The 21279-nt window shown below is 43.5% G+C and overlaps 1 protein-coding gene across 5 annotated transcripts in view; it reads right to left on the bottom strand.

The window, feature by feature from the left end:
* GLT1D1 (glycosyltransferase 1 domain containing 1) overlaps positions 1-21279 on the bottom strand; it is a 116858-nt gene that overhangs the window by 48499 nt on the left and 47080 nt on the right. For 3 of the 5 annotated variants that reach the window (XM_032244169.1, XM_032244177.1, XM_032244171.1), the window contains 4 exons: positions 16012-16048; positions 13541-13597; positions 2310-2405; positions 1620-1669 (listed from right to left, as the gene is read on the bottom strand). In XM_032244169.1, the coding sequence (XP_032100060.1) occupies positions 1620-1669; positions 2310-2405; positions 13541-13597; positions 16012-16048 (240 nt within the window). Of the gene's footprint in view, positions 1-1619; positions 1670-2309; positions 2406-13540; positions 13598-16011; positions 16049-16685; positions 16871-21279 lie in introns of those variants that run through there. The other 2 variants (XM_032244182.1, XM_032244170.1) reach the window with 2 other exon arrangements.

Here is a 21279-nt window from a genome sequence, read left to right as displayed (position 1 = left end):
AGATGCTCACCGTGTCCTTGCTTGGCGGAAGGGGCGAGGCAGCCCTCTGGGGCCTCCCCAACGGGCACTCATCTTCCCTTATGCCTGAATCACACTCAAAGGCCCACCTCTTTAATACCCTCACACTGGGGATTAGGTTTCAGCATGGGAGTTTGGAGGGACGCATACACACAGGCCACAGCAGCAACTGCGGAACAGAAACCCCACAATGAGGCCGGGCGCCGTGGCTCAGGCCTGGAATCCCAGCACTTCGGGAGGCTGAGGTGGGCGGATTGTCTGAGCTCAGGAGTTCCAGACCAGCCTGCCAACATGGCTAAACTCTACTAAAAATACAAAAAGTAGACAGGCGTGGTGGCAAGTGCCTGTAATCCCAGCTACTTGGAAGACGGAGGTGGGACAATTGTGTGAACCCAGGAAGCAGAGGTTGCAGTGAGCTGAGATCATGCTACTGCATGCCAGCCTGAGTGACATGGGCGAAGCTCCATCTCAAAGAAAAGAAAACCCACAAAGACACGGAGCCGTCACGGCCAGCGGTCCTCCCTGTCTGACTGGAAACACTAGGTGTATTCTATTTTCCAAATCGCTTGGAGTAAGTGCGAGTTCATTCTGGCGAGATGCCCGCTGCAGCGACAGATTCTACGACTCTAAGTGTTTGGGACTTCTACCAGGACCGGCGTGGAACACAGCAGGTGTTGGATCCTCATCTGGTGAGGGATGAGTGAATATCCCGGAGTCCCCATGGAATTGGAGGCGGCATCTCCAAGTGTCTCCCAGGGACTCCATCCTCTGTCACGGCCGCCATGGTCGGGTCGGAACGTCTCCCGTCCCAGAGTGTTTCTCAGATTTACAGATACTCATTTCCGCATAACAGGGCTCCCAAAGGTGTTACCTGCCACCCAATGCTGGGTAGAAGGAACAACACCAGGCTTGTTGAGTAATTTAAGGAAATTTCAAAAACAATTTGGATCACACATGATATTTGCCTTATGCAGTGAATTAGACTAATTTTCACTTTATATAACTTTAATTTTCTCTCTATAGAACTCCTCTGTATTTCTTTTTTTTTTTTTTTTTTTTTTTTTTTTGGAGACAGAATCTTGCTCCGTTACTCAGGCTGGAGTGCAGTGGCACAATCTTGGCTCACAGCAACCTCCACCTCCCGAGGTCAAATGATTCTCCTGCCTCAGCCTCCCAAGCAGCTGACATTACAGGCAGCCACCACCAAGCCCGGCTAAATTTTGTATTTTTAGTAGAGATGAGGTATCACCACATTCTCAGGGCTGGTCTCCAACTCCTGCCCTCAGGTGATCCGCCTGCCTCAGCCTCCCAAAGTGCTGGGATTGCAGGCAGGAGTCACTGCGGCTGGCTGGATTCCTCCGTATTTCTGTAGAAGTTATTAGTTTTATGCAATAAATTAGTTGTAAAGATTAATTGTAATTGAAATGATCTTTAACCTTGGTCTAGTTTTCATTTTTTAAAAGGCAAACTGACTTCATTTACTTAAAAAGAAGAAAATCCCACTTGGTTAGAAGAGCAATGTAAACTAATTGTGGAAAACACATAAAAAGTATAAAGAAGGAAACAAAGGTGAGATCAGTGTTTACTGCACATCAACTTACTTCAGGCCCCACAATCACCAGGTACACATTGGGCTCCTCCTGGTGCCATTCTGGGGAAGAAAAAAGAAAACAATGAAATACTTAACATGGGTTCCAGCCGCAGCTGCAAGCACAATTTACTTCAATATAAATTTCTCAGTTATTATTTCATACCATTTGGCTTTCATTCATAATATTAGTCAATTTAAATAGTATTTATTTAGAATTTCTATGTTTGAAATTTTATGATTTTAAGCAGAATTTTTTTCTACAATAATATCCATTATCTAGATTTCTAATTTACTGGATAACTAGGATGAGTGTCCAGTATCACTACAATTCAATGTGGACTTTGGAATATACTAAAGCTACATAGATTAGCTTAAACAATAAATAAAACTCCAAATGCATCACACAGATTGGTATGTGTGAAATATTTTCAGGTAAAATTCTTTTAGTCTTACAATGATTTGCTATTTTTGTGATTTTCTCAGAACCTGAGGGCACAGGACAGTGGAAAACAGGGTGGAAATTCCTCCCAGAGCTGCTGACCCCATACAGTTTTCTGTTCTTTTCGAAAGCAGCGATCTAGAAACAGCTCTCATGTGCAGAGAATGAGCTAAAAAGCTCAAAGCCGGGAAGGGAGAAATGCTGAGACACGAGCCCACAGGAATTCCATAAACAACGCAGGAACGTAACCAGCAAGCACACCTGAAAACGCGCCCACCAGGTAGAGAGGGTCCTTCACTTGTCGAAGTCCACATATCAGAAGAAATATGTGCAAATTGTCAGCACTTTGGTTAATCTCTGTAAGAGAAGAGTTCGGAATGTTTTCAGTAGGCAGGACTCTGGATGCTGCAGCAGCAGCGATATCACAGATGCATTCAGAAGTGGGGGCCTCTGACTTCGAGACCAGCTGCCCCTATTCTTACTTTTTTATTTTTGAGACAGAGTCTTGCTCTGTTGTCCAGGCTGAGTGCAGTGGCACAATCTCTGCTTGGCTCACTGCAACCTCCATCTCCTGGGTTCAAGCGATTCTCCTGCCTTAGCCTCCTGGGTAACTGAGATTACAGACACGCACCACCACGCCCGGCTAATTTTTGTATTTTTAGTAGAGATGGGGTTTCACCATGTTGGCCAGGCTGGTCTCAAACCCCTGACCTCAGGTGATCTGCCTGCCTCGGCCTCCCAAAGTGCTTGGATTACAGGTGTGAGCCACCACGCCCGGCCCCTACTCTTACTTTTATATTAATGTCCTTGCTGTAAACTAATGCTTTCTGGTGGGAAAAATGGAGCTGGGCTCAGGCTGTAAAACACAAACTCCCCCCCTGCTGTAAAGAAGAAGGATGAGGCAAGGGAAAACTGACTCAGCTATGACTGAAATAGTAGCCAGATATTCTAGAAAAGACTTAGATATAATTCCAGGTAGGAAGAATAATTTCTTGATGAAAATAGAAAAATGTACTCATGAACTCATATATGCATAGAGGGATACACACATCTAAATAAACACATGTCCTGGAATCAACCCAAATGCCCATCAATGATAGACTGAATCAAGAAAATATGGTACATATACACCATGGAATACTATGCAGCCATAAAAAGGAACAAGATCATGTCCTTTGCAGAGACATGGATGGAGTTGGAATCCATTATCCTCAGCAAACTAAACACTGCATGTTCTTACTTATGAGTGGGAGCTGAATGAGAAAAGCACATGGACACATGGGGGGAAGGACACACACTGGGGCCTGCTGGAGGGTGGGAGAGGCCAGAGGGGGAGCACCAGGAAGAATAGCTAATGCACAATGGGCTTAACACCTAAGTGATTGGATAATCTGAGCCACTGTGACAGGCCAAGAATGAGGCTTTAGTGTGGAGACTCAGCCATCTGGGTTGCATGAGGCCCTGGACACATGATGAGCTCATGCAGGACCCAGTCAAAGTTTAGCCAACTGTAAGTGTCCAGGTGAGCCCGGTGGACACACACGAAGTGACCCTCATGGGAGGCATGCATCAGGAGAAATGCAGGGTGGCTGTTTTCAGCTGGTACATCTTTTATTTTTTTTTTTTTCTTTTGAGACGGAGACTCGCTCTGCTGCCCAGGCTGGAGTGCAGTGGCCCGATCTTGGCTCACTGCAACCACAACCTCCCAGGTTCAAGTGCTTCTCCTGCCTCAGCTTCCTGAGTAGATAGGACTACAGGCACGTGCCACTGCGCCCGGCTAATGTTTTTTTCCTATTTTTAGTACAGAGGGGGTTTCACCATGTTGGCCAGGCTGGTCTCAATCTCCTGACCTTGTGATCCACCCACCTTAAAAGTACTGGGATTGCAGGTGTGAGCCACCACACCCAGCCCATCTTTTTTTTTTAAATGAGAAAATATGTTTAATTTTGTAATAAAAGTTTCTGGAAAAGGGGCATAAATTTAGACACATTTGCTTCGCAGTCCAAATTTCCTATAGTGCATCTGCTCTCTAAAGTGAGGGATCCCGTCAGGTGCCGTGGCTCATGCCTGTAATCCCAGCACTGTGGGAGGCCGAGGCTGGCAGATCACCTGAGGTCAGGAGTTGGAGACCAGCCTGACCAACACGGTGAAACCCCGTCTCTACTAAAAATACAAAAATTAGCCAGGTATGGTGGCGGGCACCTGTAATTCCAGCTGCTTGGGAGGCTGAGGCAGGAGGATCGCTCTAATCCAGGAGACGGAGGTTGCAGTGAGCCGAGATTGCGCCATCACACTCCCAGTCTGGGTGACAGAGGGAGACTCCGGACTAAAAAAAAAAAAAAAAAAAAGTGAGGGATCCAGACCAAGACATCTGCAGATACAGGAAAAAGCTGAGCCTTATTAGCAAAAAACTCTGGAGGCCTTAGAAGGTCCATACCCCCATCACAGGACAAATGGGAGCAGCTGGCACATCCTGAGGTGGCTTATTCCAGCTCAGCAGACGATGCATTCAATAGAAATTGCTAATATATTTCACACAGGCCAACCTAAAACTTCAGTATTTATAACCTGTATAATTGACCATAAAGTCATGCAGGTTAAAGGTTTTCTTTCCCAGGATGGGCATTCATTCATTATTTAATTCAAACACTTTCATTTTCTCTGTGCTATCCAGATCTTGAACAGGAATACAACTAGTCTGAATATAATGAGTCACGGAGACCACTTTAACACAATCACAAGAGCTTCAAGAAATTAATATCTAACGGGAGAAAATCTTTACTGAAATGTTAAGATTGAGATCGTCGCTCTTAGAAAAGCCTTAGAAAATTGTCATAGCCTCTGAATAAGCTGCGGACAATCTGCATTGTCAATTTCCATTGAAATTTGTTGAGTTTTCAATATTTCCTTAATACTTATTATTATTATTATTATTATTTTTTGAGATGGAGTCTCAGCCTGCTGCCTGGGCTGGAGTGCAATGGTGCGTTGTCGGCTCACTACAACCTTTGCCTCCTGGGTTCAAGTGATTCTCCTGCCTCAGTCTCCCAAGTAGCTGGGACTACAGGCTCAGGCCACCATGTCCAGCTTATTTTTGTATTTTTGGTAGAGTTGAGATTTCACCATGTTGGCCAGGCTGGGCTCGAACTCCTGACCTCAGGTGATCTACTGGCCTCATCCTCCCAAAGTGCTGGGATTACAGGTGTGAGCCACCACACCCAGCCCTTTCCTTAATATTCTAAGTGGAAATGCAAACCTCAGGGAGTCCTTGTTTAACCAAAAGTCTCAGCTAGAAGCTACATGCAGAATTTGAATTGAGGTCAGAATGAATTTGAGGTTAGGCATTCGAATATGAGATCAAGAGCCAAGCTATTCACTTTAATAAATGTTTTGTTTTTTTTTTTAATGGAGAAAACTTTACAGGATTGCAAGATCAGGCAGGAGAAACAGGCAAAGCCTACATTCCTAGGCAAGAGCCAGCAATGAATGCTAAAATTTGCAAGTGAAAGTTTGATGAGAATAGAGATTAAGAGAGCCCTCTCAAAAATTACTTATTAATTACAAAGGAAATATAATACCTGCACAGTACATGAAGGAACCAGGGGATACCAGCTTAACTAAGGGAGAAAAGCTTAGCCCAGCACACATGGCCTGTGTGTAAACACAAACACACACACACACACACACACACACACACACGAGTTTATATAGTCAGAAAAAGATCTCTGGTATTGGGACAAGCTGATGCCTTCCACATCCAGACGTGACACCCTGAGAAGGAAGCAGCATCACGTCCATCACATTCTTGATGTGCATGGAATACCTACTCACATACCCAGCAGGAGGAAGACAGAAGGAAGGAAGGGACAAGGAGAACCACAAATGTCCCATACAAAGGGGGAAAGTCGAGAATCGGTATTACCAAATTGGAAAAAAAGGCAAATACCGAAAAACCATCTACAAAGATGGCATCCAGAGACGGTATTCAAAGCACTGTTTGAAGAACCTAGGTGCCGTCAGGTGAAGAGACTATGTTTCTGTATTTTTGCTGTGTGAGAGGTGTGAGTGCTGGAATTTTGTTCCTTTGCTCTGACGTACTTAGCTACTGAGAAGGCTCTGGTGACCCGTTGGCATTTTGGTCGCGTAGGCTGGAATAAAGTGGCCCTCCCACTGCCCGTATCCTAGGATCCCTGGAAAGATGGTCCTGGGAAGAGGACCATCCATAAGGTACAATATTGACTTTCAGAGTTTTTTGGCAATGACATATGGTAAGATAAACTATTATGCTGCAACTCAGTCACATGAGAGATATAGATACGCACAGACACAGAGTTTATATATAATTAAAAACAACTTTAGGCTTATTACATGCAAGGCACTTTGATGTTTTCTGTTTTATTTCACTTCCATTTTTGAAAGTGCGGGTCCCTGACTTACTAAATTTCTGATGAGACCCCTAACCTGCAGGACGCTGCAGAGAGCTCAGCAAATCCTATGTTCCTTTCCTCTCTCCTCATCTTCTTCCTGGGCTGGAGATTAAATGTAACGGGAATATAGGAAACTAAATTAGAAAATGATGGAGTGAAGGGCTATATGCCTCATCTTATTCCAGATTTTTTAAAAAAACAAAAACTAAAAGGCAGAGACAGCATTTGGATTTGAGTAGCCTACATGCACTCTTCACATATAAAATATCATTCTCAGAAAATAAAGATCAGAGTGGAAAAATCCTGATCAAGTGTTCAAGCGCTCAGCCTCATCACACGTGAGCCTCAACTCTGATGAATGACATTTCAGGCTCCCTAAAGCCCCTGGCAGCTTTAAGGTGGTATGAATTCTTAGCTCTTAACAAGGAGCTATTCAATAAGGTGGGCCTGCTGATGCTCAGAAGTGAGGCACATACCTACCTAATTGTTTTAGTAAATTTTGTCTCCCTCTTTTAACGCCAAACTTAGTTTTATTACCTTTGCTTTTCCTCTAACATCCAAGTTATCCGTGAGTCAAGGTTTGCAGTCGTCACTTACAAATGCACACGTTGACATGTCTTTCCGATAGTAACATTTCCTGGAGAACGGTATTTTTATCTTCAAAACAAAATGTGTTGTTTTCATGATCTGGCATACTGCTGCCAACAGCCACCCCCACGTCGCTTCATCTCCCAAGTGTGAGTCACCGGCGGGCTCAGGAACGGAAGTCCAATGTACGCTGAGCCAGTCTCTATGCTGGTATTCTATTCCAGAAGCTCTCTTGATTATTTCCCTTCTTTCTTTCAAGACAGTTTAACTCTTCTTGCCCAGGCTGGAGTGCAATGGCGCAATTTTGGCCCCACTGCAACCTCCACCTCCCGGGTTCAAGTGATTCTCCTGCCTTACCCTCCCAAATAGCTGGGACCATAGGCATGAGCCACCACACCCGTCTAATTTTTGTATTTTTAGTAGAGACGGGGTTTCACCACGTTGGTCAGGCTTCTCTTGAACTCCTGACCTCAAGAGATCTGCCGCCTTGACTTCCCAAAGTGGTGGGATTATTATTTTCACTTGTTTTTACAAAGCAAAAGGAACTTCAGTCAAACACGTTAATTAGACTTACTAGCTGAAAAAGCTGATTTTGAGGGCTGGGAAAGAATAAAGGTTTCTACTAACACTAGTTTTCCATATGAAAAACAAGTCAGTTTCCCTAGGGCTAGCTTGAAGAAGAAAAACGCCACAATCTGAATGAGGCAAATTCGAGTTTCCATTATAGAAATACGAACAGAGTTGACAGAGAGAGAGAGATGGAGACGGGAGACAGAAATAGCAGTAAACCTAGAAATACAATAAAACAGAAATCAGAAAAGCAGGAAGGAGTTACCCAGTCAAACTTAAGCTTTCATAGATTTTAGGTTTGATAGGCTGCAAGGAATCATTACTTTAGATGTGCCGCTCATTGGAATTTAAAGGCAAAACTCATAGAACGTTGAATTGTAACATTTAAAATGTATCTGGAAATGCACAGAAAAACTCAAAGACCAGGTAACTAATTTGATGTCTACACATTCAGCTTCCGATCAGAATAGCTACTGTCAATATCATGTGAAAAAATTACAATGCCATTTACTACATTTAACCTGCTTTATTCTTTATTTGTTCTTAGTTGATCTGTTTGCATGTGAGATAATGTAAACATAAGAGGGGTTTAATGTTGTAGCTTAAGAAGACTTAGTAATTTGTGAGCCGGGGCTTAGAGATCGAATTGAGTCTTACCAGAAAACCTGTGACATTCTGGAAGAGCAGAAGGCATCGTGATGTGGACATCAGACATTTAAGAATCACACTGCAAACCCTGGTGACTAATCCATTACTGAGCTGTGTATATGCAGCGTTAAATGAGGCCCTTCCCACCCACTCCCCCCTGATTTCAAGGTTAGTAGTTGGTGAGAAGGCAGAGGGTATCTGATCAAGGAGAGTCTCTACCAAATTCACTCTACCTTCTGTTTTCACTGTCTGCAGCTCCAAGACGGAGGGATGAATCACACTCACAGGTTTCCAGTGCTCCGGGGGCCAAGGGAAGACAGACTAAGGATGATGAGGATGGCCAGAGTCTGAGAGATGATGACAAAGACAAATGACGGCACAAATGCGAACAGATGCCTGATCATAAAACCCAGAGACGCAGATTCATCTGACATCTACCCTGAAGCTGTTATCTGCCACTGTCACCTACCAGAGCCACAACCAGTCTCTCTAAGCCCATATATTCTGAACACATTTACAACTTCCAATTGCACACATTAAGATGAAGCAGCGGCCAAGTAGGTCTCCAGAGGAAAACGCTTTCTAAGGAGTGTTTAAAAGCTCCGGGCTGTTCCCTTAATCATCCAACAGCAAGACCAATGAAACAATCAACCCCGAGACTATGGAACTTGATGACAAACCCTTCTCCTGCTAAAAATTATGAATCTTAGTTACAATGCCACTGTGTCCTGTGATGTACGGAAGACAGACTAACCTTACAACAGGAAATTGAAAATGGGCCCACTCGTTCTGAGTAATGGTCCATGTAACTGACATGACGAAGCAGCCGGGGCGTGTGGGTCATCTGTAATTCTGAGAAGAGCCATGCTAGTGTGGCTGAGATTGATGAATACACCACGAAAATGATTTCTGATAAAATGCTTGGAAATTTCTTTTCAATAGGACTTAATACTGATATAGAGTATGTGGTGGAGGCTTTGCTTCAGGTCTTTTTTGTTTCATTTTACTTTAGCTCTGGGACACGTGTGCAGGATGTGCAGGTTTGTTACACAGGTAAACATGTGCCATGGTGGTTTGCTCATCTATCAGCCCCTCACCAGCATGCATTAGCTATTTTTCCTGATGCTCTCCCGCCGCCCCCAACCCGACCCTCCCTGACAGGCCCCAGTGTGAGTTGTTGCCCTCCCTATGTCCATGTGTTCTCATTGTTTAGCTCCCACTTATAAGTGAGAACGTGTGATGTTTGGTTTTCTGTTCTTGTGTTAGTTCACTGAGGATAATGGCTTCCAGTTCCATCCATGTCCCTGCAAAGGACATGATTTGTTCCTTTTCATGGCTGCATAATATTCCATGGTGCATGGAATATTATGCAGCCATAAAAAACGATGAGTTTGTGTCCTTTGTAGGGACATGGATGAACCTGGAAACCATCATTCTCAGCAAACTGACAGAAGAGCAGAAGATCAAACACCACATGTTCTCACTCATAGGCAGGTGTTGAACAATGAGAACACATGGACACAGGGAGGGGAGCACTACACACTGGGGTCTGTTGGGGGGAACAGGGGAGGGACGGTGGGGGGTGGGGCGTTGGGGAGAGATAGCAAGGGGAGAGATGCCAGATGTAGGTGATGGGGAGGAAGGCAGCAAATCACACTGCCACATGTGTACTTATGCAACAATCTTGCATGTTCTTCACATGTACCCCAAAACCTAAAATGCAATAAAATAAATTAAAAAAAATATTCCATGGTGCATATGTACCACATTTTCTTTATCTAGTCTATCACTGATGGGCATTTGGGTTGATTCCATGTCTCTACTTTTGTGAATAGTGCCACAACATACATACGCATCCATGTATCTTCATAACAGAATGATTTATATTCCTTTGGGAAATACCCAGTAATGGCATTGCTGGGTCAAATGGTATCTTTGTAGAATTGCCACACTGTTTTCCAAACTTACATTCCCACCAACCGGGTAAAAGTGTTCTTATTTCTCCACAAGCTCACCAGCATCTGTTGTTTCTTGACTTCTTAATAATTGCCATTCTGAATGACATGCAATGTTATTTCATTGTGGTTTCCATTTGCAGTTCTCTAATGATCAGTGGATGATGAACTTTGGTTCATATGTTTTTTGGCTAATGTATGTCTTCTTGTTTCAAGGCTTTAGCATGAAAACAGACTTGAGGTGTCTTTCTGTTGGCAGAGGGCAGAGAATTGATTTTGCAACTTCAGTCTCTTCTTAGAAGTTTGCAGGAGGAGACTGGGCATGGTGGCTCAAGCCTTTAATCCTAGCACTTTGGGAGGCTGAGGCAGGCAGATTACTTGAGGTCAGGACTTCAAGACCAGCCTAGCCAACATGGTGAAACCTCATTTCTCCAAAAATACAGAAAATTAGCCAGGTGTGGTGGAGCGCACCTGTAATACTAGCTACTCGGGAGGCTAAAGCAGGAGAATTGCTTGAACCAGGAGATGGAGGTTCAAGGTAACAAGATTTTACAGAAATTGACAAGTTGAGCCCCAAATTTAAATTGATATTCAAAAAAACGAGAATAGTTAAAATATTTCTGAAACAAAGTTATTGACTAACACTACTTCGTTTCTAGACTTACTATAAACCTACAGCAACAAGACAGCATGGTACTGGAATAAAGATAGACATAGATAATGAAACACCACAGTCAACTGACTTTCAACAAAGGCATCAGAGCAATTCAATGGGCAAAGAAAAACATTTCCAATAAATGATGCCAGATCCATCTGGATATTGTTAAGAAAAATAAAACAAAACAAATTTTGATCCCTACCTCATACCACACACAAAAAGTAATTTTACATGGATTTATAATCCTAAATGAAAGAGATACAGCACCAAAACTTCTAAAGACATTAAAAGAAAAAGAAAGAAGAAAGAAAGAAAGAGAGAAAGAAAAAGAAACAAAGAATGAAAAAAAGAAAGAAAGAAAGAAGGAAGGAAGGAAGGAAGAAAAGTGTGAACATAAAAGAAGTAAAGAATTTGTAGACAGGACTCAAAAGCACTAACCATCAAAGAAAAAAATTTGATAAACTAGACTTCAACAAACTTTAAAACTCTTCCGCTCTTCAAAAGAGGTGGTTAAACAAATGAAAATACAAATGAGAGAATGGGAGAAAATATTAATGATATATTTATCTGACAAAAGGCTTGTACCTGGAATATAAGGAAGTTCTACAAACCAGTAATTAAAAGACACACACAATTGGCTAGACACTCACAAAACATGATACATGAATGGCCAGTGTGCATATAAAAAGATGCTGAACAAAATTAATCATCATGGAAATGAAACGTAGAATGACAATGAGACACCATTTCATTATCTCCCTAGAAAAATTAAAATTAAAGACTGTTGGCCAGGAGCAGTGGCTTACGCCTACAATCCAGCACTTTGGGGAGGCCAAGGCAGGCAGATCACCTGAGGTCACGAGTTTGAGACCAGCCTGGCCAACATGGTGAAACCCCATCACTACTAAAAATACAAAAATCAGCCAGCAGTGGTGGTAGGCGCCTGTAATCCCAGCTACTTGGGAGGCTGAGGAAGGAGAATTGCTTGAACTTGGGAGGTGGAAGTTGCAGTGAGCTGAGATTGTGCCATTGCACTCCTGCCTGGATGACAAGAGCAAGACTTCATCTCAAAAAAAAAAAATACTGTCTACTCCTTTGGTGAATGAGAATGCAGAGTAACTGAAGCTCTTGTCAGTTTCTGTGGAAGTGTAAGAGGGCACACCTTGGAGAACTGTTTGGGTATTTTTTATGTTAATCACATAGTGAAGCTATTTGACTTAGAGGCATTTGTCCAAGAGAAGTGCAAATGTAGGTCACCAAAAAAACTTTGCACAAGAATACTCATAGTAAATTTATTTGTAATGGTTAAAAATGGAAAACAATCACGCCTGTAATCCCAGCACTTTGGGAGGCCGAGGCGGGTGGATCAGGAGGTCAAGAGATCGAGACTATCCTGGCTAACACGGTGAAACTCCGTCTCTACTAAAAATACAAAAACATTAATCGGGCATGGTGGCACATGCCTGTAGTCCCAGCTACTCGGGAGGCTGAGGTGGAAGAATTGCTTGAACCCAGGAGGCGGAGGTTGCAGTGAGCCGGGATTGAGACACTGCACTCCAGCCTGGTGACAGAGCAAGACTCCATCTCAAAAAAAAAAAAAAAAAAAAAAGGAAAACAAGCCAAAAGTTCATCAATAGAAGAGATAAATAATTTGTGATCTATGGAATAGAATACTCCACTTTGGTGAAGTTCAAGAACAGATGAAACTAATGTAAGATAAGAAAAACTAAACTAGGAGTCGCCTATAAATAGGAATTAAATATGGAAGAGGGCCTGAGAAAACTTTCTTGAGTGGTGGAAATGTTATCTTGATTAGGGTATTTGTCACATGGGTATATACATTTGTCAAACATTTACCTAATTTTATACTTGAGAACTCTGCATTTCACTACATACAAACTTCAGAATTTCTTTTTTTAAAAAGGATGAGTTCACTCTATTCTACTGACAAAATGAGCAAAGAAGGCAGGTTAGAGTGGTAAGCGAAGCTTGATTTCATTTTTGTCTTTTAAAAATCATTATTTACATGTAGAATTATTGAGTAAGATTGTATCAAACATTAATAGCAGTTCCTTTTTGGTGCTGAAATTTCAAATGATTTAAATTTTTGTTGCATTTTTGGGCCGGGCATGGTGGCATATGCCTGCAGTCCCAGCTACTTGGGAGGCTGAGGCAAGAGAATCGCCTGAACCTGGGAGGCAGAGGCTGCGGTGAGCTAGATCACACCAATGCCCTCCAGCCTGAGCAAAAGAGCGAGACTCCATCTCAAAAAGAAAAAAATTGTGTTGCATTTTCTGGTATTTTCTCATTTTTCTACAACGGTAATTTAATTATATGTGTAATTAATAAAGTAAAATAAAATGAACACATGAGGTTGTTATAAAGAACAAATGTCACAGGAAATGATACTGAAAATTTGGGAAGGAGGTGCTAAAAACAGCATCGGAAAGGCCCAGAGCCCCTCTTTGGCCTTCTAGCCCTGCTGTTCCTCAAAAAGATAAAACCACTCCTGAAGTTGTAGACAGAGGAAAATTCACCTTGTTCTCCCCGACAGCCACTTTTTCAAAACCACATGAACGTAAGGTGCTCCTGAAACTAACTGCCAAGAAGTACTTCATCGAAATCCTCTAAGATTTCATATCTCACCTGAACGTTGAAGAAAGGTATTCCAGTTAAAGGCGGCGTTTGGTGTTGTTGCAATTCCTGGGTCAAAGAAACAATGAAAGGAAAGTTCACTTTGATGCAACTGCTGAAATACAACCAATGATTTTGTGTTGAGGCTTATTATTATTCTTATTTCTGAGACAGAGTCTTGCTCTGTTGCCCAGGCTGGAGCACAGTGGCATGATCTTGGCTCACTGCAAACTCCTCCTCCCAGGTTGAAATGATTCTCCTGGCTCAGCCTCCCAAATAGCTGAGATTATAGGTGCCTGCCACCACACCTGGCCAAATTTTGTATTTTTAGTAGAGACAGGGTTTGGCCATGTTGGCCAGGCTGGTCTCGAACTCCTGACCTCTAGTGATGGACCCACCTCAGCCTCCCAAAGTGCTGGGATTACAGGTGTAAGCCACCATGCATGGCCCACTTGTGTTGAAGTTTAATTAAGGGAAGCACCTGGTTTTTATAAAGCTACTCCATGCTCTGAGTGCACCACTGAAGTCCCATGAATCCCCCAGCACAGAGGGTTAAAGAGAGCCCACGGATTCCACAGGAGAAAAGACCCACCCCTTTCAGCCCAGGATCCATGACAGGCCCAAACTGGGTTAGACAGACCAGGAGTTCCTTAAAAATGCCAGGAAGTAACAGGTTTCAAAAACACTGTCAACTGAACAGCCCCATGTAAAAATTATACTTCCCTTCAAAAGTCCGCTCTCAACCCTCACCAACTCATGCCTGATGGTCTGCTGTGTATTACTTCCTCAGAGAGAGAAGCTACATTTAATTTTTTGCTGAAAAAAAATGAGTATTTTGCAATTGAGAAAATCCAGAGGCAACATCTAACAGGTTATTTTGGTAACAGAAACACTTTGAAATTTTATAAAATGTAAGTAAATCAAGTCATCTAACGGCCTGCATAATCATTATTCGCACTGAATGATACTGACAGAGTCTATTTAAGGAGTGCCCTTCCTAGCCAGCCCTAGCCCTAACTGTGCAGGCCCTGTCCACACTCCACTGTAAGCCTCAAAGGCCCACTGAGCAGCCTGGTTCCTCCAGTTTATCCAGCTGGAAACTGAGGTTCAAACAGGTTAAACGGGCTTCAAAATGCACAGTGTGGAGGTGGCAGATGCTGTGTTCAAACTACACACCGCCTCAGAGCCAGGATTTTTCCTGCTGCACCAGCTAAAATGTCACTGAAGCCAGTGCAGCAAGGACACGGTAAGGACAGGGTGGCATGCCTCACTCAGGAACACCTGAGCACCATGGAGTCCTCGGGATGAGCGAACGCCTGGCCTCGGCGTCTGCACTCCTTCTAGCCTGAGCTTGGGGCGAGTTACTTGTTCTTCCTTGGAGGCAGGCGTTCCATTATTTCTATCGTGTAGTACCGTGGTTTACAAATTGTTTAGACAGGCCGGGCGTGGTGGCACACATCTGGAATCCCAGCACTTTGGGAGGCCGAGGCAAGCGGATGACCTGAGGTCAGGAGTTTGAGATCAGCCAACATGGTGAAACCCTGTCTCTACTCAAAATACAAAAATTAGCTGGGCGTGGCGGGGGACACCTGCAATACCAGCTATGTGGAAGGCTGAGGCAGGAAAATTGCTTGAACCCAGGAGGCAGAGGTTGCAGTAAACCAAGATCGCACCATGGCACTCCAGCATGGGTGGCAGAATGAGATTGAAAAATACAAAAAAAAAAACAAAACAAAACTGTGTTTAAACCTCAGAAGGTTTGATGAAGGGCCTCAGATGCCACCGAAGGGGTAGGACTGGGTGGGGAGGAAGGGGGGAAGGTGAAGGGGAAGAGCTCCAGGTCCCCTAACTCAATTCATCTGAAACAGAGAAGCCCTGTATTTGTTCGGTTTGTTCTTTCCAAACGCACTGCTGATGGGGTGTATCATATTTCCACGGGCGGAAAATGTTAAGTGATCTGCATTTTACATTGTAATTTTATCATTTCTCCTATTTATTTTTATTTGAATGTGAGAAAATCATAATAATGTAGCCATCCACAGGCAGATTGCTTGAGCCTAGGAGTCCAAGACCAACCTGGGCAACATGGCGAAACCCCATTTCTAAAAGAAATACAAAAAAAATAGGCTGAGCATGGTGGCCCACGCCTGTGGTCCCAGCTACTGGGGGACTGAGGCTGGAGAATCACTTGAACCCAGGAGGCAGAGGTTGCAAAGCCTAGACTGCACCACTGCACTCCAGCGTGGGTGTCAGAGCCAGACCTTGTCTCAAAAAAAGAAAAATCAACATTTTACTAAGTAAATCTCAAAAATCATATCATCTCCTCCCTAAACATCTCAATAAGCGTTGCTAAAGAATGCAAACTTATTCTTTTAAATATATATATATTTATCACATATAAACATATATTTATCACATATAAACATATTGTTATATATTCATTCTCTATCCCTGTATGTAAGTAAAGATTTTAAAATTCTTACCTTGACTCTGGACGTAGATCTTACCCTTAGCATGCGGCTTTTGAAAGGAGGGGAGAAAGAAAAGAAAAGTACATTAGATAGTCCACAAGTGCTTTTCAGAAATAAAATGAAGGTCATTAACAACAACAAAAAAACCCTCCTGGAAAACAGAGAGCCATCTACACAGCTGCTCTGACTCATTACTCAGTAAGAGCAAAGCGTTACGTCTGCTGTTAATAGGTTTCGCCATTAAAAATACAGCATCGATAAGGTAAGAAGCACACACATACAAAAAGTCTCGTAAGTGAGGCTAATGCAGTTTTGCAATTTTTCAGTTGCTAGGTTAGTGGAGAGACGACTGAAGCTCAGCCAGCCAGGGAGCGTCGCCGGCCGAGGGTGCAGGTCCTGCCGCGGGGAGGTGGGAGTGTGGGGAAGCATGGTCTGGGTTACGCAGCCCTGAGGGGAAGAATACTCCCACTACCCCCAGAAAAAAGAAGAAAGAGGCAGGAGCAGAAGGAGGAACGGCCAAGATGTTGGGAAAGCAAAGAGGCCCCAGGAGGCGGATCCTTCCAGACAAGCCAGGACAGCCGGGTGGGAAGACCCGGTCAGAGCCTCCTCACAGGCCTCCCTGGCACCGAGGAAGAGGCGGGGCTTGCACGACGGATTTGCACATTTGTACCAAGATATCAACTTACTATTCCTTGTTGTGTTTTCTGCAGAATGTCACAAAACTGCCAGAGAGAAATGGAATCCATTTCTCCAGTTCATGTTGAAGCAGTGGCAGAAATATTTTTAAGATGACGTTTAGATGCCAGGAGTGAGACCCTCTTCAGAACGGCTGACGGGGCAAGTCAGTGCCAAGGGCGGTTTCTCTCAAGGAACTGAAATAGGCAGTCATTTTGGTGAAAGAATCCAAAAATGGACGTCTTTGTGTCATGTGACCTAAGCCTGATCAATGCATGAAATGAAGTGGCTAGGTCCCTGGAGGTCACACAAGTCACACCCCTGTCCTTTCTCAGTGTAGGCGTACAGTGTGGTCTTTTGGGTGCCAGGGAGCCCACGGCACTGCCTGAGGTACGCTGGTCCACTTTGGACATTGTCCCCACGTCAGGTTTATATTTTGGGACACAAGCTAAAGGTGAAACAGCCGTGCCCAAGGCGAGACCATCAACAGGAAGGAGACTGGCCCTCCCCAAGCCTGGGAAGGTTTGGCAGAGGCAGCACCCAGGCAGAAGGTGGGAGGCGGCAGGGCACGTGGCTCAGCCCTCTAATCCCAGCACTTTGGGAGGTTGAGTCGGGCAAATCATTTGAGGTCAGGAGGTCAAGACCAGTCTGGGCAACATGGTAAAATCCTATCTCTAACTAAAAATACAAACATTAGCGGAGCGTGGTGGCATGCGCCTATAGTCCCAGCAACTTGGGAGACTGAGGCAGGAGAATCGCTTGAACCTGGGAGATGGAGGTTGCCATGAACTGAGATTGCGCCACTGCACTCCAGCCTGGGCAACAAGAGTGAAACTCCATCTCAAAAATAAAAAAATAAATTAAAAAAGGAGGTGGTGGGGACACACGACACGGGGGTGGTGTTGGTTTTGTCCTTAGTGTCACATTTTGCATTTAGCTACTGGAAGCACCTCAAGCCTCCAAAAGTCTTGACTCCTCCGCAATTTACCCTTATTCCTCCGTAAGCAAGCGGGTATGCGTGCCATTCCAAATGCCCTTGAAATAGTAAACCTTTGAGAGTTTCAAGAACCTCTTCTCTACCAATTAAAAAAGATATTAACTTTAACGAAAAAAAAGGGGCTAAAAGCAGCCATTTGAAAATAGAAATTGCAGTTCAGAGCCCTAAGCTATTCCTTTCCTGAATTATGATTTCCCTGGAAAGCTGGAAGAGACGTTACCGGAGGGCAGCAGCGGCTCGGTCTTCTTCCTGAACCAGCCCTGTGTCCAAAACACTCGCGTGGAAGCACCTTTAAAGTGGATGTTGAAGCACTCACAATAGAACAGCATGGCATCTAACTTTCTTTTCTTCTTCTTTTTTTTTTTTCTTGAGACGGAGTTTTGCTCTTGTTGCCCAGGCTGTTGTACAGTGGCTGATCTCAGCTCACTGCAGCCTCTGCCTCCTGGGTTCAGGCCGTTCCCCTGCCTCAGCCTCCCGAGCAGCCGGGATTACAGGCATGCACCACCATGCCCAGCTAATTTTGTATTTTTTAGTAGAGACAGAGTTTCTCCATGTTGGTCAGGATGGTCTCAAACTCCTGTCCTAAGGTGATCCGCCCACATCGGCTTCCTATACAGTTTATAGTCTTCGTCATTATTTTAATTGGAAATATGCTCTGCAATTAGCAATATGTAAACTAAAATGTTGCTGTCAAGAAACTTCTTTTTCCACCAAAAAAAAAAAGAGAAAAAAATGAGTTAAACTTGTGTCTCAGCTCTGTAAGCAGAAGGAATTGACTGAATGTGAAGATTTCTCGACTTATCTGCTGATCTTCTCATATCTCTGAGCATGACTTTGCTAAAATCAATTGAAAAGCATTTTTAAATGGCATTTTAAGGTCTCATCCAGGCAAACAGGAAACAGAGCTACAGTAGGAAAGAAGTCTGGACCTGAGTTATTTTTAATCATTGCAATAAAAGAAATCTGGCAAAAGACAATTGGCTTATATTGATTTTGAAAACATTTTCTATATGAAAGTGTTACAAATTAGCTTTCTTTGCTCCATATTTATTACTGTTCTATCCGCCTCAAAATAACAGGAGTCAAAGTCCCTGGGTACCGCCTGCCTTGCAGACTAGCTCATCAGTGCACACAATGGCAAACACTGAGGTATGTCTATGAGCAACTGCTACCTCTTTGGCTCATTACTGGATATAAAAAGCCAGGATCCTATTGGATAGATAGCCATGAATAGATGGACTTCTAACAGACCCAAGGGCTAACTGATATCTTTTCATGCTGGAATAACATCAACAAAACAACTTCCCTCCCATTCTTTGGCTAAATATAACCCAGAGATTCACCTTCTAAAGTTAAACTTTCTGCAAATGGAAGCCACAATAGATTGTTTTTGAAAAACAGGCAAAATTTTATGTTCTACAGATGGCAAAAATAGTAATTTTTGTTCTGAAATTATAATACGACTTCAGATTGTGGCTTTGTTAAAACTACTTGTAAAACAATTACAAATTGCTTAAAAGAAACGATGGTTCATACATATAAAGTTACAAAACATATGTATGCCACGCAACACATAGAAATTGGGCACTTTTCAAGGATACAGTGTCTTTTTTCCTCCCTCTACTCTCTTCCCGTAGAAATCTGTTATCATGCATAAAAAAAAGAAAGTAATATTCAAAAGATGGGGAAATTCAGCCTTGTCACTGAACTCCTGCGGTGGAACCAAAGAACAATTTTTCTTTTCTTTTTTTTTCTAGGAAGTACTTTAATCATTTTTCTTAGAAAAAAACATTTCCAGAAACTAACACTTCACAACATTTTAACAACAAAGAAAGAGGTTTTCAAGAGTTGGGATTCTAGAATATTAGGAAGACATGTTGGTATCCTGCTTCATTACAGATGGATGGCACAGATCAGAAATAGAAGACTGGCTGCAAAGCCAACATCAGAGCCCAGTGGGACGACACTTCCATCTACAGTGTTTCTCTTCCTTCCTGCTGTCCTCCCTGTCCCACAGAAACGCCAGCCACCATACAGAGCCCAGTGGCACATAGCTTGGCTGCCCATCTTCCCCCTTGGGTAGGAGAACAATGTTTCCAAAAAAAGAGAACATACATGGGTGAGATGAGAAAGAACTGTTAAAACTAGACTGGGATAGGATTCTATCGGGTCCAACATGGAGCAGACATAGAGATGAAATTAACACAATCCGGCTGGGTGTGGGGGCTCACACCTGCAATCCCAGCACTTTGAGAGGCTGAGGAGGGTGCATCACTTGAGGCAGGAGTTCGAGACCAGCCTGGCCAACATGGTGTAACCCTGTGTCTACTAAAAATACAAAAATTAGCCAGGTGTGGGGGCAGTGCCTATAATCCCAGTCACCTGGGAGGCTGAGGCAGGGGAATTGCTGGAACCCAGGAAGCGGAGGTGCAGTGAGCTGAGACCGTGCCACTGCACTCCAGCGTGGGTGACAGAGCAAGACTCTTCTCAAAAATAAATAGCTAAATAAATAAAAATAAAACAATCCAGGACCCTGCACAAAATCAAGGGATGACAGTGTGGCACCCAATCTAGTGGGGCGACTCAGGAAACGGGAACATCAACAGGAAAGTTTCAGAGAAGATTTTTGTTTTTTAAAACAATTAAATGTATGGAGTAAACAATTCAGAATGACTGCTGATTTTATTCAGAAGATTCCCCTACCATCCTCTGCCTTGGCAATTTAATGAATTAGAAACAATACTTGTGATGGTGCCTCACATTTGAGCCCCGGGTCATGGAAAAGGTAAACTAAAGATCTATGCTGTGGAATGGAGGCGTTTTTCATACGCTTAAGTTCCTTTACAATAGCAAAGACCTGGAACCAACCCAAATGCCCATCGATGATAGACTGGACAGGGAAAATGTGGTACATATACACCATGGAATATTATGCAGCCATCAAAAACGATGAGTTCCTGTCCTTTGTAGGGACTTGGATGGACCTGGAAACCATCATTCTCAGCAAACTGACAGAAGAGCAGAAAATTAAACACCGCATGTTCTCACTCATAGGCAGGTGTTGAACAATGAGAACACATGGACACAGGGAGGGGAGCATCACACACTGGGGTCTGTTGCGGGGGAAATAGGGGAGGGACAGCAGGGGGTGGGGAGTTGGGGAGTGATAACATGGGGAGAAATACCAGATATAGGTGAAGGGGAGGAAGGCAGCAAATCACACTGCCATGTGTGTACCTATGCAACAATCTTGCATGTTCTTCACATGTACCCCAAAACCTAAATGCAATTAAAAAAAAAAATTCTCAATTCCCAGGGATCTCACATGGGACAAAAAAAACAGACATAAAGCACATTCGCAGTTGCATCAGGAAGTCTCCAATGAAGGCTCACCTTCATAGAAGCTATTAAAAATGACTGGCTTCCTGGGACATGATCAATCCCTGGAGCCTCTCCTGCAGAGGTAAGAGGGTTAGCACACACACGAGGCAGTCTAGAGGTGAAACCGTGTGCTGAGCGCGTTTTTATTTTTCCAGAAGGGTGGAAACTGTAATAAAAGGTGGTCTGTGTCGTTTCAGCTGCTGCCACGATGAATTTCGGAGGTAATC

The sequence above is a fragment of the Sapajus apella genome, unplaced genomic scaffold, assembly GCF_009761245.1.
Source record: "Sapajus apella isolate SASKATOON/1434 unplaced genomic scaffold, GSC_monkey_1.0 scaffold2, whole genome shotgun sequence".
Classification (NCBI taxonomy): Eukaryota; Metazoa; Chordata; class Mammalia; order Primates; family Cebidae; genus Sapajus; species Sapajus apella.
This window is presented reverse-complemented; position numbering and strand designations above follow the sequence as displayed.